Consider the following 17,855-nt stretch of genomic DNA (forward strand, 5'->3'; position numbering starts at 1 on the left):
CCCCAATTATTTAAATTCGGACAAAAAGTAGCATCTTCACAAAATAGGTAAGTAGGTACCTAATATTTGACTATAGGTATTTGTGAAATCTACTTTAAATATGGTAAAGATAGTGAAAATATTTTTGACCCAAGTTTTTAGCTGACTGTAGTTACGAGTACATCGATTTCGTGATGTATTTCTAAATAATAGTAAAAAAAATATATTATTCATAAGGCTACGATGAAATTGAACCTGCGGCTGTGCAGATCCTAGTTATCCTATTATCCCTTTCACATTCAGCAATTGTGCTTGGAATGAGGAATATAATTCCATGATAAGTAAAGTCTAACAAGTTTTTGTGACGCATGCGACTAATAATAAAGTAGACAGTAGACGAAAGTAAGTAGTTTATTATTATTATCATTACAAGAAAATAATAACATAATTAGGTACAAAATATAAATTAACGGTCTGCAACATTCTTTTCCTTACGGTTATCAAATCAATAAATAAGGCAATTAAGATTTTTAACAATAGACGAAGGGCTAACAGAGGTGTATGCACAAGAACGAATAAATTGCATAATATTTATTTAGAAAAATACTAATGACAACAAGTAGTTAAGTATATTCTTAGTTATGTACAACGTATTCTAAGGCTAATAGCTACAAATTAGTGGTAAAAGTAAGACTTAAATAGCCTAAACGACCATGGCAAGTACTGCTATATATTATTATTGTAGAGTAGGTAATACAGTAAAAAATGTTGAGGAGGATAGGAATAAAGTAAATCTAATCAGTGAACGAATTTTACTAACAATAGTTATTTTCTCCACACCAGCTCAGAAAGGATCTCTTTTTACTTGAAAAACTGATAAGAAAGTTGCATTCTATACACATGTGAGGCAAAGTAATCTGATGCTAATTTTGAGTAGTTTATTCATTGTTGGCTGATAGAATTGACTTATAATGATGATTTAGAATGATAAATATTTAATAACATTCATTTGGATTTGATTTGGTTTCATTTTGTTTGATGTTTTACAGTTCGTATTTTCCTCGCCTTGGTGTGGTGGTGAATATTAGCACGAGAGGTTAAACAACAACAGTTACTTTGCCCCCTTGTAAAACACAACACACACAATAGTTTTACAAGGGGGCAAAGTTGTTTTTAACCGCTCGTGCTAATATTGATACCCGAGCAAGCGAAAGATTCCAAAATTGAACCACGAGCGTAGCAAGTGGTTCTATAAGTGGAATCTTGAGTGTTGCGAGGGTTTCAAGGCAAGAGAGTTAAACAAATTTTGCCACCGAGTAAAACACAAAAATTTTCACCACACCAACATAAGGAAAATACTAACTGTAAAATATCAAACAAAATAAATGCAAATCGTTTGTAAATTAATGTTATTAAATATTAATCATTCAAATCATCCTTTAAATAAAAGTCAATTCTACCAGCAAACTGCAATGCAACTTTCTTATTAGTTATTGAACAATCAAGAGAGCCTTTACCAGCTGGTGTGGTGAAAAGGCTTTTAAAGTCATAATAAGTAAATTTACATATTCAGGAGGAATAGGAAGGATAGGTATAATAACTTTAACTTTAATAAAGACAGGCCAGAATGAATATTAATACGTAGTATTAAATACATATCTGTAGTCTGCCCAACCAGATAAGTTCGTAACTCTAGAGAAATGGGAGGAATTCTGTTCAGATTGCAACCTTTGATAATGACATAATTTTGAATTTGAATAACTAAAAAGAATTATGTCACGCATTAATCACTCGCATCTATCATGGAAATAAAATAAGTCGCTCTTTTATATAAATTTCGGATTTTTATTTAAATCAGTACAAATTACACAAAGAATAGCCACAATTATATACATGGTCCTTCGAACCGGATTTGAACCAGTGACCTATGGATTTACAGTCCAAATCTGAGTGTTGAAAATGTTATTTTAGTAACTTATTTTTTGGGCCAGACTGATATGATACGCAATTTATATAGGTATGTATAATCTATATAAATTGCGTACGAGTATCATTTTGATAAAGATTAGGTAAATTTCAGATCCAAAGCATAATAGAACTACAAGATCGGATTGCTGCAAAAATTATAGCTTTAAGTACTGCGCCAAAAAGCAGGCAATAAGCATCTCCGCTTGCCATTCCACTGTCTAGACTAGCAAGTACATTCCCATTAGCTTCAACCAATAAAGTTTAAATATTTTAAAATAACGAAACAGTCTTCGAGAGGTCCTAAAACGATAAAATGTAATCTTTCCATTTAGTTTAGGGACAAATTGGCACAACGTTATGTACATCGAATCTACTGACTAAATGAAGGGAGTAAATTGTGTTTGTACAAGGAGCGGGCCGGGTCCTCGCATCCGACGCACTTCGCAAAATTGAATGGTGTCGGTTAGCATCTTTTTATTCTCCCGTTCAGTAAACGTTCAGATAAACGGCTCTCGTTAGGCTGAGTGCTAACCGGATCTCGCGCGCACGCGTCGTCTAATTAATTCAGCCCAAGGCCTTCCAATTTCCCCGCACTGCCTATTTTCAACAAAATACTCCAATAGTGAATTTAAATAGGCCACACAAGTCTCATTTTCTTACGCCTAATCCGGCGTTTAAGTAAATGTAGGTTATTTCCTTACGGTGTTTCTCAACACCAAAGTGACGGGACCGGCTGGAAGCGCCTTGAGCGCTGCCCAGGCCTGAGTACGCGTGAACCCCTCCATCGACGTTCCTCCCGCTGAAAGAAGTTCAGCACCGACTAGAATACATCCACTTTGTGCTGCCGCTCCGCCTGGAAAGTTGAAACAAGAATTATGTTATCAAAAACAAATTTTAATTTGCCCCATGTGCGTTCGCTTTGCTAGGAGATTACTTTTTGTAATAAACATGAATGTACCTGCAAAAAGTTTCTTGACTGTCAATGGGCGGTCGCCTTGCGGCGAGTCCCGGCCGCCGTCCAGGCCGAAGCCGAGCCCGGCGCCGCCGCCGGCCTTGTCCAGCAGCACGGTCACCACAGACCCTCGCTCTGCGCTCTCCGTCTCGCCCTCATAACGAGCCTTCGACTCCGCTAGATAGTAACAACGTATAAATCATTATCATTATAAACTTTTTTGGTTTATTATTTATGTTTGCACCTAGGCGCATTGATCATGTAGGTATGTGCAATAAAGTAAATAGCTCCTTAACAATTAGGTAAAGCCCTATATATTGCATCCGTTTCTTAATCGGAGCACAAGTTTTATGATTATCATAAATTTAGATTCTGAAAACAAAATATTTATAAATATTAATCAAGTCAGAACAAAGCAATACATAAATTAACATGCAACATGGTCGGTTATGCAAAATAAAAAGTAGCGCTAATGCGAAAATGTACCTATAAGTACACGGTTTATTTTTATATACGGTTAAAATTTACCCTTCCATAGAAAATGGAGCAACCAAAATGTATGAAACAGCCAAATTTTTCTTTCGCGATTTCGGGGTTGGTCCCATAGTACTCGTAAAAGTTGCTCAGTATCGTAAAACCTACCTGGCAACGGGAATGCACTTATTTTATAGCCATCGTGTATAAATTGCTTCAAACTGAAATTTGGTTAATAAATGTTATTTATTTATTTAATGTCGTAATAATTGTTAATTCATATACCTATACATAATTAATGCGTGATTACGGATTCACAAAACAAAATCACCGGTTTTATGTGATTTTACAAAATACCTACATAATTTATTTTACGATAACGACACGATTATAGGCAATATTGAATTGACCTAGATGCCTTAAATAAGTATATTATCGACATTTACATACCTTGGATTTGCATTATTATTTGTATGCGAATATTAATATGACTTTCTTATGAATACCTACGTTATGAATAACAATCTGTAATGTGATAATTAATATAAGTATTTTACCATTGTCAGAGCCGCATGTTACGCTACTCGTGTTATCTGGGATATCGTTCTCAAGTTCTATTACAACCTCCGCACGTTGTTCCTGAAAACAAACCATTACCTACATTACATTACCTGAAGCATTTTTTTATTTAAACGGGGTGTTTCCTACAAATGCGACAGTAAAGAAATATCAGGAACTATAAGAAATGGATTTATTTGTTCATAAGAGCCGCAAGGTCAATTTTGGAGATAAAACACGAAATAGCAAAAAAAAAACAAGTTTGTGTGAAATAGTTCCTATTACCGCCAACTAGCATCGTTTTGGTAAATAAAATGTCAATTTTGACTGATGCCTTTGAATCCATGCTCAATGTTTACAAACATTATTACGATTATTACGAGTAAGTAAGTATTATAGATGTGCATAATTGTAAAAGTGAATAGGAAAAGGAAATAACCTTCAGGATAGCAACAGTTTGCGCGTGGGTCAAGCCCGCCATACTACAATGGTTAATGCTGCGAATCTTCGCTCCTCGTGTTAATCCAGCTTTCGCTGCCACGCTGTCTGCTAAAACTCGGTGTACCTGAGAAATACAAACATTTTAAACACATTTTAAAGGAACAAGAGAACAGTTCATTTAAAGACAACTTATAACGTAAATGCCTATCGATTTAATTATTTTATGAATTCCACTTGTATTGTAGAAAAAAAAACCGGACAAGTGCGAGTCGTACTCGCCCAGTTCCGTACTTTTTAGTATTTGTTGTTATAGCGGCAACAGAAATACATTATCTGTAAAAATTTCAACTGTCAAGCTATCGCGGTTCATGAGATACAGCCTAGTGACAGACTGACGGACAGACGGACAGCGCAGTCTTAGTAATAGGGTCCCGTTTTTACCCTTTGGGTACGGAACCCTACAATCATCTTTTTTTTGTTCAACTAGTTTAACCAGTGTCTAAGATTATTTATACAATATTAGACTAGACTACATCCCCTGACATGATAAAAATTTGAGATTCCATAAATAAATGAAAGTTATATCCACTAAAAACATTTGTCTACGAAATGTAAGGACACCTATCTGTAACAAAATAATTACATAAACACTTGTGTTACTTACCGTGACATCTTTCGCTTCGCAGTCAATGCCGCCGGCTAGAATCAGGCCCACTCCAGAACTGACACCTTTTTGTAGCCGAACTATTTGCGTCGGTAATTTACTCTCCTCCAAAGAGCTTAGATCACTCTTATCACTCAAAAATCCATTCCCATTGCTGATTTTGTAACTAAGGTTTTCTTTCGTTGGTAGATTAGTTCGAACGTTGAGTGAACAAGGTGAAACTGTTGATTTCAAAGTGGTCTTTTCTCGCAAAGTCGGTATTATATCATGTTTCTTATCTTGTACACTAGATTTCTCTACTTGTTTTAGAACTTTATTATTATCATTATTAAAGCTGTTAAGGCCCGATTTTTTTATTTCTTTAATTATGGTTTCTGAAATCACTATAGGCGGATCTTCGACTTTTGCTGTTTCTACAACAACTTCGCTCGACTTGGTTTTATTCGCTGAACTCGAATTTCTCTTAAGTCTAGAATTCTTAAAGTCAGCTTTTCTTTGTCGCATGTTGACCTCTTGGTCGCTGTCAGAATCAGTTTCAGCGATCACCTTATTGCGACGTCTGCTATCGCCTTTATTCGAAATAGCACTCACGGAAGACGTGAGTGTAGAAAGGCGCTCAGACGCATTGCACGTTGGGCTGGGTGATTTCTCGAACGACTCGTGCGAAAACTTTGTTTCCACTACGGGTGACTTCAGCTTAGCATCGCGACCGCTCCTACATTTAGCCGAAGCCAAAATATTTCGCCTGTTGATGGTATCCATATTACAGGATTTCGAAACTTTTCTTTTATCTGAGTCAGCAACAGAACTTTCTAGAGAGCTGCAACTAGCTTGCGACCCTGAGGTAGCTGCCGATCCCGCTGAAGAACTGAGTGAAACATTTGTGTCGGATGATACCGAACGACATACATTACGTTTAACGTATTCCTCGCAGGTTTTTTCTGAAATTACTGATTTTGCAGGAATTTCAGTTTTTATTAGTGAGTATGTTGTATAATGTGATATTCTAGGTGAGAGGCGAGAGCTATCGGACTCTATGCTGTCTAAGTTGTGTAAAGGTGATGATGCTGATGACCGATAGCTAGATTGTGTTGAGCTCATGGCAGAATCATTATCACTATCTACGATTTCAGTGGCGGTACATATTTTTATTTCGACATTTTTGTAATCCCGATTATTGTTCAAAATGGATTTGTAGTCGGTACTGGAGCCCTTATTAAGATTGATCATGGATAATTTAGCCGGTAACGTTCCATTTTTAATATCAGATGTTGTCCGAGCAGGTCTAGGTGCAAAAGTTTTACTATTAAGCTTATTAAGAGCATCGACTTTTTCGTTGAATTTCCTTTCAGGCGTAGACTCTTTCGACAATGAAGAAGGTGTATACACTTGTAAAGACTTTCTTTTAAAAGCTGGTGAATACTTGGGTAGATTATTTGGTAAAAGATTTGTTTTCCAATTACTTTCATTTAAATCAATTATCTTCTTGTGACTTGTTGTGGTCTCCTTATTGCTTATACTCGTATTCACATTTGACTTGTATATAAACGATTTCGATATATTATCCTGCACTTTAATTTCAGGTAAATCTACTATTGGCGATTGCACTTCAGGTATTACCAACCCCCTGAGCTTTGACAAAGATTTTTTTCTTTGTTCAATTAAATATTCTAGGTTGGATTTGTGTACACTTTTGTCGCCATTGTCATCACTTATACTGCGAGCATGATACACTGGCTGGCTAAACGTTTTTTCTATATTCGATGGTAAAGTAGTTGTACTGCCATAAAACAGAGGTTTACTGTCCATTGGTCGAGGACTCAAGGTTTGAGCAGTTTCCTTACTCGACGTCCTAACCTTGCTTTCTATGGCTCCTAGTACCTCTGGGCGCTCCGAATGTCTTTTATACGACCTTGGTACTTCATCGAGATTATCTTGAGACTTGGTTAATCGTCTATCCAGTGATAAGACGTCGTTGTAGCTGTTTGTGTACGACGTCGTGCTTTTTCTGGGGACTGTTAAATTTTTTGGTAAAGTCCCACAGCTATCCAATTGATCTGATGAAGGAGCACGATCATTTGAAAACATAGCTATCTTGTCTTTCACACTGGCTTCACTTCTCGCATCCTGCGTCCTCGAGGTGTATGAGTAGCGGGTGCGCGTGGAAGGCCAGCCGGCGGGTAGTCGGGGTGGTAGCCGTGACGGAAGCTCGGGAGCATTCTCCACGGCGTCCGCCGGCGTTTCTACCCCATCGGGTGGCTGCCGAGGGCACGTCGGCAGGGGAGTCTCATCATTAGAGAGACTTTTGTCTTCGGCATCGCTTTTATTGACCCGATCTGTAAAGAAGAAAAACTCTTAGTTCCAGTAGTGGTATGAAGTTATTTTGTATGCGAGACATACGCCGTAAATTTCTTCGTTTTTTTTTAAATAAGGGAGTAAACTATAATTTACAAAGAAGACTATTGCAACCACGTACTACCTCTCCGTTCAAATAGCATCTATTTTTATTGAACACTTTTCTTTGATCGTTAAATTTGTTATGCACTAACTTAAAGTTACGAAGAACTGACTGTACATACGGGTGCGATAATATTTATACATTTGAGACAAGGCCTTGAATGCGACGTGTGGACAGACTAAGGCAAAATGGAAAACCAGTATTCTGAGACGATATGATGAATCACCAGTGGTGTCACTCTACAGTTGACCAACCTATTAGCTCAGATGATGCGTCATTACTTCTATTACAACCAATCGCCGATGTCCAATAATTATTGTCATTAGTCAGTACTAAACAGTCACAGTAAGCATGTTAACATTAAACTAAAAATTTACCTTCTCTTTCTTCTTCAATTGGATGCAGACATCGCGAATGTCTGATTTTAACAACACTATACGATTGAGTATCTAACACTATCACCCTTTGTGTATACATTGCGTATCAAATCTTAATAAATTTTAAACATGGGCGTTTACAATGAGGTTCGCGTTTCAACTGATGTTTTTTTTCCAATATATACGTAAAAGCATTAAACACGTAAACGCGATTAATATCTACATGTCTTATTTATTTTGCGGACATGGCATGCTTCAATTTGTTTGAACAAATGTTTCGTGCGCACTGAAATTCAGCATTGTGGACCACTTCAAGGGTTCGACGCTGTCGATGTTTTCGTCATCACACCGGAACAAAGAAACTTACTGGACGAATTTAATCAGTTGCGCAAAATTAGTACATATAATATAATGTGTTGAGTTACTGTACCCAAAGGCGGCGCGAGCGGATGCACATGTGTAGCACCCGACCAAATGCACTAACCTACTTAGAATACCAATCTATACTAATATGTATTATGTAGTTAAATTAAAAAGCAAGTGATTCCGGACCGAGTTGTTATCTATCTGAGTCCGAGTTGTTACCATTTCACAGTCAAAGTACTTAAACGATTTTTGGGCATATATACATATATATACTCTTAAGGGGCCCACTGACTATCAGTCCGCCGGTCGATATCGGCCTGTCAGTTAGAACAAAAATTTGACAGTTCGGAACAACTTACAGGCCGATATCGTCTGGCGGACTGATAGTCAGTGGGCCCCTTTAGCCCCAGCGGGTGTAAGTATAATAGGCTACTTTAGCTTTAGAAACCCGAAGTGGAGGAATAGAAGGGTGGCTAGTATTTAATACATGTTATTCGGTATGGAGGAGTAACAATAGCGAACAAATTCGTACTACTTTCCCCATGGAGACTTTAAGGACCGGTACTTTCCCGGAGCCGAGATACTTTATTTTATGTCGTAAGAAGGTTATTTAGAGCCAGTACGAGTATATTGTCACAATACTTATTAGTTATTAATTTAAGATAAAATGAAACAATAATGAATATACATATACATAAATCGTAAGATATTTACTGAAAAAATTGATTAAAAAACCGAACAAGTGCGAATCGGACTCGCCCACCGAGGGTTCCGTACTTTTTAGTACCTATTTGTTGTTTTAGCGGCCACAGAAATACATCATCTGTGAAAATTTCAACTGTCTGTAGCTATCACGGTTCATAAGATGCAGCCTGGTGACAGACAGACAGACAGACGGACAGACGGACAGAGGAGTCTTAGTAACAGTCCCGTTTTAGTAATTTTGTGTTAACACAAAATTTGAGGGTTCATCTTTAAAAAGAAATGCCCAAAGAGTTGAATGTATTTTTTTAACCGACTTTCAAATCTGAAAAGGAGGAGGTTATCAATTCGGTTGTATGTTTTTTTTCCTTTATTTTTCTTTATGTTTGTTACTCCATATCTCTGTCATTTCTGGACCGATTTTGAAAATTCTATTATCTACACACATATCATAAACCCTCTATGATGCCTTCAAAATCCGTAAATAATGGCCAACATAAAGATAAACTATTTTGTTACAGCAAATTTTTTATCAGTGGAAATGTATAGCTAAATAATAACATCCATTTCGACAATATTATTTCATTCAAATTTCGAACATCTCTGAAAAACAATGAAATTTGATTTGACCTCTATACTAATATCAGTCAAGATGACGTTTTATTCGAAATAAAATGTCAATTGCATACAATTTTGCCAATCTCGCTTATTAGTTGGTATCGACCCCCACTCTAGTTTGTCTCTGAATTTAAAAAAAACTGCGGATGGATGACATGCGTGATTTCCGCCAGAGAACAACTATGCCCCAATGTCGGCTGTAATATGAGGTTAGTGAATATATCATAGAAAGTTTATAATATGAGTGTAGATAAAGCAGTGTATGTAACTGTACATAATTAGGCATTAAAACGCTCGTGTGATTCTGTTATGAAACTCACTTCGTTCGTTTCATAAACCCACACTCGAGTTTTGATGCCTATCATTGTGTAGCAGTCACATAAACTACTATTGTTGATTGTAAGTATATATCACACCCTACTTATTTGATATGCCTAAACGTCCCCAGGCAAATCGTCAAATGTTGAGGTTTGAACACTATGGCTGGTAGTCGCTAGTCAGATCATGAAATGGCGGCGTTTCATGATATGCTTAGGAATATCTCGATATGCCCGATTTTACGATCTGCCGCCGACATTATACATACAGATTTTTGGCATACGTTTTTGTCAAAACGCAGTTCTAATGATGGGATCCATGAGAAATCGAGAGAACTCCTCAAATGATAAAGGCATACGTATATAGATTTTTGAATGTTCATCAGAAAATGAAGCATTTACATTAAAAACATTAAGTGGAAAGTTCCACTTCGCAGTTGCTAATGATGATCAGAACGGAACTCTTCAACCACGCATAGTACAACGTTTGGCGATTTCGAGTTAGACTTGGACTGGGACCCGAACACGGAGCCGGAGTCGGACCCGGACCCGGTGCGGACCCGGACCTGAACTCGGACCCGGAGAGATATAACTGCGACCCTTACAGAAACGATAAATATGCTACTAATTAAGTAGTGGGTTAGGTTAGGTTTGAACTGCGGTCCTCCCAGAACCGAACTACTATCAGTCTATCAGAGAAGTGGGTTAGGTTAGGTTAGAACTGCGACCCTTATAGAAACGAAATGCTACTAGAAAAACGTGACGAAATGGAATAATTATACTACTTATATCTGGTGATCAATTAAATACCAGCCAATAACTTATATGGCATTTTAAACTGTATTGAGAAGAGGGGTTTTTTCTATTAAAGATTATATAAATTCCAAAATCAGAATTCCCATTTATCAAAACCATAATACCTATTTAAAACATTAAACGCCCTGAGGATGATATTACTTTAGGAACAGTCGTGGGTGATACAAGGTGCAACAAAAATAGTTGGGATCCGTTTAAGCTCATATTCGGTATCTCGTTATGATTAGGAAAAAGTAGAAGAAAAATGTTTTTGACGCGAAATTTTTTTTCCAGATTAAATAATTCCCAGCAAGCTGAAAATCGTTTTAATACCTTCCTTTGGTCCTAAATGCGTGTAATCCGAGTTTGATCCATCCCAGGAGGTGTGCATAAATATTACCTCTTTTTCAGTTTTTTTGCTTGTAGATCAAAAATGGTACGTCCGGCGGAAAATTTGTTCTAGTCATGATGAAAATTGATATCTGAGGATCCGAAAGGTACCTTAATATGAATTCGTAGTCAATGTTTATAAAAAAATGCCCGCCACTGAATTTCGTTAGTTGTGGTATAATCATGTTAAAAATCCGAAAACCAGTGTCTGATCCGCCAAACCTTGCTAGTAGTGTCATTGTAATTGATGGTGGGTTCCTTCTACATCGAGTGGTTTGGCAATTCAAGGAAAAATTTATCTCCTAAGGCTGCCAAAAATTATGCACACCTCCTGGGATGGAGCAAACTCGGATTACAAGAAAATGCGTCCTAAATAGGACCAAATGAAAGTATTAAAACGATGTCCAGCTTGCTGGGAATTAATTCCTCAAAACGCTATTTTTGGATCTAATTTGATTGGCCTATGTCTAATTTGCTATAAAAATTTAATTTTAAAAAAGGTTGAAGATTTCCTAGGAAACCTACAGTAATAAATTAATGTCTTGAGCTTGAGTATAATTTATTTGCAGGTAGGCATGGCGTTTAATAATAATAATAACTTGCGGAACATTATTTTTCAATGATGGGAAAGACATATGCTGTCAATAAAGTAAAGTAATCATACACACTGACCGTAGAGGGACATGGACCGCCGCGGCAGCTTCCTCATCTCCAACATCGTGAACTATCTCTATCGCACTTCAAGGATGTTCACATGAACTAATTCATAACTTCACACTTTCATTTAATAAACCAGTTTCATATTCCAGTTCATTCAGAAAACATACTTTCGTTGCAAGAACGGGGAAAACCACAAAAACTTACACCCACATTTCGCGCAGATAACAAAAAGCTGTGCACTTTATTTATTCGGCATTAAAACAACAATGCCGCGAATCTCTCGGTCCAAAGAAGGAGGATCGAGTTAAGAATGCGGAACCAGCTCATTGACGACCGAAATAACAGTTATTTAACATAGGGCGGTGCGTGCAGTGAGCGCCCACGGGCCGGTGCGCGGGCGCCGGTCGGCGCAGGACGAGCGAGCGGCGAGCACGGGCGGCGAGCGCTGTGCCGCCGCGGCGGGGCGAGATGCACTGAGTCGCGGCGGGCTTGCACAAATTTGCAGCGTCGCCGCCCTTGACGGGGGCGTTGCTCCGAGCCAGGGACGAACACTGAGTGCGCACGCGACTCTCCCCCGCATCCCGCTCGCGAATACATAAGCCTTAAGAACGTCACACATCACATACCACTACAAACCCCAGTCACTGAAAAGACAGCACTTTCGATAACACATCACAACCTACAACAATATCCACAAAACAAAAACTCAGCGCACCTAATATGATAGAATTTATAATCGCTCTCTCTAGTCGGTGCTCTAACTTTAAAGTAAGCACGAATCTGTAAAACCGAGCTATTTTTAGCGAAGAGAGGCATTGGAGGGCGGCGACCGTGAGCGCGAGCGCAGACGGCACTCGCGCGCACAACAGATGTCAGGGTCGCGCAGGCGTCCCGCGCAACCGCCGTCGCGAAGCGCGCACCCTGAGCGCCGCTCCACTTCCGATTATATGACATGCCTTGTACAGCAACTTGCAAGTTGGATTAGACTTAGGAAATGCGGCCGGACCGATTTCACGAGTGCAGTTTCTTTTCATCAGTACTGAGAGGAGGGAATAAGTGTGGCATCACGGAATGTGCCAAGCCATCTAGGTACATAGAGGTGACGTCGCCATGGCCGCGGGAGGTTGGAATGCCGCCTGTGCCCGCCGTGCCGCCGCCCCTCGCAATCCGGACGCGGCCTTTAAACCGCTCCGACGTGTTTGCACATTTTTTTTACATTCCCGTCCTTTTATTAAACCTTTTTATAATAGCCTCAATATAGATCAGAATATTGAAAATGTAGCTACATATTTATCGACAAACATGGCGCTAAAAGCTCAACCAGAATAACCTATATGTTGGCATGTTGACTGCTTATCTACTTGTCCTATTTACTTATATATATGTGTAAAGTTTATTTAATTTTATTTTTTGATTTGGGAGGTAGGTAATACGTACTTCATCGTAATCTTTAGGTATTTTTTGTTTTAAAAAGCTCGACCCTCGTCATAAAAGAGACAGATTCCTGAAACAATAGGCAAAGTCACAGAGAGTCAAGTAAAACGGCTTAACATTTGAATGACTGATGGGTTCCATTCCAACAGCGTACTTTAAAATAAAAGATATGTAAGTGAATGAAAGTGTAATCGATTTCACTTTCAAAACTAAATTAACTTTCTCCAATGACATGTCTTATGTAATCTCAACGAGACAAGAGCCATAACCGCCACATTTGTATCTCGAAAAGGTCGTCTAGTGACTCTTTTATTAATTCAAAACGCTTACTTGTGTTTATTAGTTGGGCGATCCATCTGACATAACGATCTGGTATGGCACCGACACAACAGTGAGTAATGGACAAATTCAACAACAGGGCTGATGTATGAACGGGTTAACAGTGTATAGTATAGGTATAATAGTTAGTGGTGTGCATGGTGAGCCTTTGCAAGCTGAAACAGACGACACAACATATAAGCTAACGCTATAGCTAACTTCTTTTTTGTCATACCTACAATAAAACTGCATTTGTGAAATTATGTCTAATTAGAAAAGGTAATTAATGCCGCATTCTGCGGGCAGCGTTCGCGACATTTAAGTCGAATAAATATCGCTTCGATTGCGGTATGCGACCGACGACCAAGCGAGCTGACTGCTGCGAATCAAACCGGGCACGCCAGGAATCCGCCAAACGTTACAACATCTGCACCTTCGCTAGCTTTTCGAAAGTCAACCTTAAACTGTACTACATTAGAATCTGATACATCGCGTACAAAATATAAACGCTTTTTGTTAAAGCCTTCACTCGAGAAAATTCCAGGACTTCCAATTTAAAATGGCAACCAGATAAGTTAAGCCCATCAAAGTTTTTTGGTTCAAGGTATTAATGGATTCCATGGCTCAGCGTTTCCGACCACAATAAAACAACATTCGGGAGTCATCGCTTAAAAAGTTATATCTATGTACTACTTTTGTAATTAATATGAAATTTATCCCTTCTTTTTAACCCTTTACCAAAAGCAAAGGGTGATATTTATGCCGACCACATAGTATATCATTACCATAGTTACGTTTTAGCTCCAAATCTCCTACAAAGCATTATATCGATCGTTGAAAATATTATTTTATGATCTTCATCTAAATCCAATAATGTTTCTTTGGCAGTCGTTTGAATTCACTTGACTTGAGTAATTTCGGTGGATTATGACAAAAACCGAACACTATTTAATTTCAGAGAAATAAATTTGAGTGTTGTGTAAGGTTATCTAATCTCATACTTGGCTAAACATTCACGCATTTTTGTAATATGACCAGAATTAGGATGTGGGATGACATTATCCCACTAGCTTGTTAAAGTTTGACTATGTGGGAACTATTCCGCCCATAGCCCGGTTAGTTCTCCTGTCGTATCATATAATAAAATTCTTATTGTGTTCAACTTATAACTAGGGAATTGGCGTACCTAGTCTTAAAAGTTCCCTTTAAAGACTTATCCTCTTAGGAGATTTAGAGTTAAAAAGTTAAAAATTAACTATGGTAAATGATATACTACGTGCTGGGGTATGGATGGCATATCACCCTTTGCCTGGTAAAGAATAGGGTAAACTCGCATTATTTGGTGACACGCCTAATTCGGTGATACAAGTTTTGAAGCATGACACCTAGGAAAGCTAGTAAATTAGGGCTTTTTAAATGGGCCTCGCGGCAAAGCCGCCGAAGCCGTGAAGCCGTGAGGTCCCATTTAAAAGGCCCTAATTCACTAGCTTTCCTGGGTGTCACGCTTCAAAACTTGTACCTATCACCGAATTAGGCGTGTCACCAAATAATGCGAGTTTACCCTACAATAACAATAAATTGAATATGGCAGTTCATTACTCTAGACAGGTAATGGGATTACCGTATCCTACATTTGTTTTTTTCTGGTTTACAGGAACATATCCGACTTTTGTAAATACATTTTGTACAAGACGTTCAAAACAGTTGCAAACCTATATAAAGTACTTAATAAAACACGCTTGTTCTTCGCAGCCTGGTAAAGGTTTAATAATTATTTACCTGATAATATAAAAATGAAAATGTATATTCTAATACCTACGTTGTAAATGTTCAAAATTATTTACTAATTTGGTGTGTTTCAATCTTTAACATATACAGGTATGTGAGGCATGTAACTATGTAATATTGTATAGTGTGATTTTTTTTAGTTATTTCAACGTTAAAAGGTAGTAATGTTGGAGAGTACACTTCTTCTCTTCAACCTTGTAATAGGTATGTAATACGTATTATTTATCGATAAGTCTGGACTTGGCAGGACAATGTGTAGTATATAACCGGTTAATTTGTTATCGATTAACCTATTTTCATAAATAATAAGTAACCCAAGGAACAAGTGTACAATAAGACACTCAAGTGAAGCGAGTGTAATCCATAGCTCAGGTGCACTATAAAACTGCTAATCTCTTCCTATTGTGATCGCATCGATCTAACGTAACTACGCACCGACAATGGCTATCAATCATAGCGATAAGCATTCGAAATCGAATTTCTGGGATGCAAAATGCCGGTTAACAATGAAAGTTGACGGGTGGATCGTGGTTGTCAATTTAATGATCAGCCAGCGGGATATCAGAACACAACTTTCCTTATAAGCATACTTATAAAGTAAGGACGGCCAAGTCGAGCTATATTTTGCGCTTATAGTAGATTCAGATACCGGTAAATATCGACTTACTTAACTGTTTTATGTATGCTATGGAACCCTTCACTTCAATATGTTTTTTAAGAGCTGAAATACATACGTGACACCTTACGTAATTTCACTACGTAACTAATACCACATACATCATAAAACCATCATAATTACAATATTGGTTTACATGTAAAAAGTGTCCTCATTCTTTAATTCAATTTGTTTTATTTATTATCTATGTAGGAAAAGCTGTTTAAGTCAACTTACTTTTAGTAATTGTGGTGACGTATGAACATAAGAACCTGCCTACCTTTGGTACCTGTCGCAGTTCGTGTGACAATTTGAAAAACATTTTTTTGGAATATCATTATTCGCTAAAAGAAAACGTTCGCTTAATACACGTTTGTCTTAATAAAACTTGATAATATAAAATGATGCCAAATGTTTATATTATGACTAAATTAATAAAATGCGAAACGTAAATTTCCTAAAGATTCATTTGGGAAATGAAACAACTGCAATAAGTTTTTTGGGAGCTGAAATTTGGCGAAAAATATTTTGCCGAAAAGGCACTATACACCGTTTGGCACCTTAGACCTTACAAACGAAGTAGTGACATTCCTACATACGGCGCCATTCATTTATTTACGATTTTTGCCAGATTTTGACTCTCCCCCTCCCCTATGTAAAAAAAAAAGAATAGGCCGACCCCCACACCCCTGTTTAATGTTTATTACGTAAGAATCTGAAGGAAAAATTATTACACATCGGGTTTGTTTTTATTTCAATTTAAGAAACAATATTAGGAACTTTTATTTTGTACCTGCGAAAGTACAAAAAAATAATATTTTTTGGCAATAACCAACTTTAGCTTTATTTTTGTCGGCACTCGTATGGATGCACATGCTCTTTAGGGTTCCGTACCCAAAGGGTAAAAACGGGACCCTATTACTAAGACTCCGCTGTCCGTCTGTCCGTCTGGCCGTCCGTCCGTCTGTCCGTCTGTCTGTCACCAGGCTGTATCTCATGAACCGTGATAGCTAGACAGTTGAAATTTTCACAGATGATGTATTTCTGTTGTCGCTATAACAACAAATACTAAAAAGTACGGAACCCTCGGTGCGCGAGTCCGACTCGCACTTGGCCGGTTTTTTGAAGTATAATCTTTACTTGCGCATTTTTGTGATCTTACGTAAGAATTATCAAGACTCCGTGCCACCCCCCTGTAAGAAAAAATAAGACACGGTCGACCCCCCTCCAAATTTAGGGGGAAATTGCTTTACGTAATAAATGAATCGCGCCTAAAGAAGTGCCGATGACTATAGGTACTTTACAGTGCTAATTCGGTCGTTTAACTTATTTATTGTAGGTACACGGACGTAAGCAAAAGCCTAAAATGGAAGGGGTAAACGGAAGAACATTCACGGAAGAGAAATATTTAAAATGTAGCTCAATATTAATTATATTTTTGTGCGAGTATCCAGTTTGCCCACGGTACTTATAAGGTTCGAAAGTTTACGGCATTCTCGCAATGCAGTCCAAGCCTTGCACCGAAACTGCATTACAGCATGTGCAAAGAATGAGCAGGAGTGTCATTCAATAGCACGGGCGAGTCAAAAGCTCAAGAGAACCAGTATTAATGGACTCTTCGATTACGCATAGTAGCTATGGAGTACAAGATCACGTTTCAGTGATTCGCAACCGATGGGAATACGCAGACAGGTGCGACAATGCGGGCGGCCCCTCGCAAGGTGCACTTTCACGACCCAGCACACGCAAGGATTCCTACTCAGCTATAATATCAAACGAATATTATACAACCGCCATGAATGCTATAAATAAAAAAAATATCTATGGATTCAACAGCATCACCGATTAAGAAATTTACCTAAACCCGATTTTGCAATGATTATGTAGGTATGTATTTGTATAGGCGTTTGGAGCACGAGGCATAGGCGTGGCGAGTTAGTG

At 38.0% G+C, this 17,855-nt stretch overlaps 1 protein-coding gene across 1 annotated transcript in view; it reads right to left on the minus strand.

Moving 5' to 3' along the window:
- Nucleotides 1-374: 374 nt before the first annotated feature.
- Nucleotides 375-17,855, minus strand: part of LOC134755834 (uncharacterized) — a 77,733-nt gene continuing 60,252 nt past the window's right edge. The window contains exons 4-8 of the mRNA XM_063692447.1: nt 5,037-7,372; nt 4,371-4,496; nt 3,931-4,012; nt 2,906-3,076; nt 375-2,800 (exon numbers count right to left, since the gene is read on the minus strand). Of these exons, the coding sequence (XP_063548517.1) occupies nt 2,637-2,800; nt 2,906-3,076; nt 3,931-4,012; nt 4,371-4,496; nt 5,037-7,372 (2,879 nt within the window). The 3' untranslated portion in view covers nt 375-2,636. The remainder of the gene's footprint in view (nt 2,801-2,905; nt 3,077-3,930; nt 4,013-4,370; nt 4,497-5,036; nt 7,373-17,855) is intronic.

The sequence above is a fragment of the Cydia strobilella genome, chromosome 3 (genome assembly GCF_947568885.1).
Source record: "Cydia strobilella chromosome 3, ilCydStro3.1, whole genome shotgun sequence".
Taxonomy (NCBI): Eukaryota; Metazoa; Arthropoda; class Insecta; order Lepidoptera; family Tortricidae; genus Cydia; species Cydia strobilella.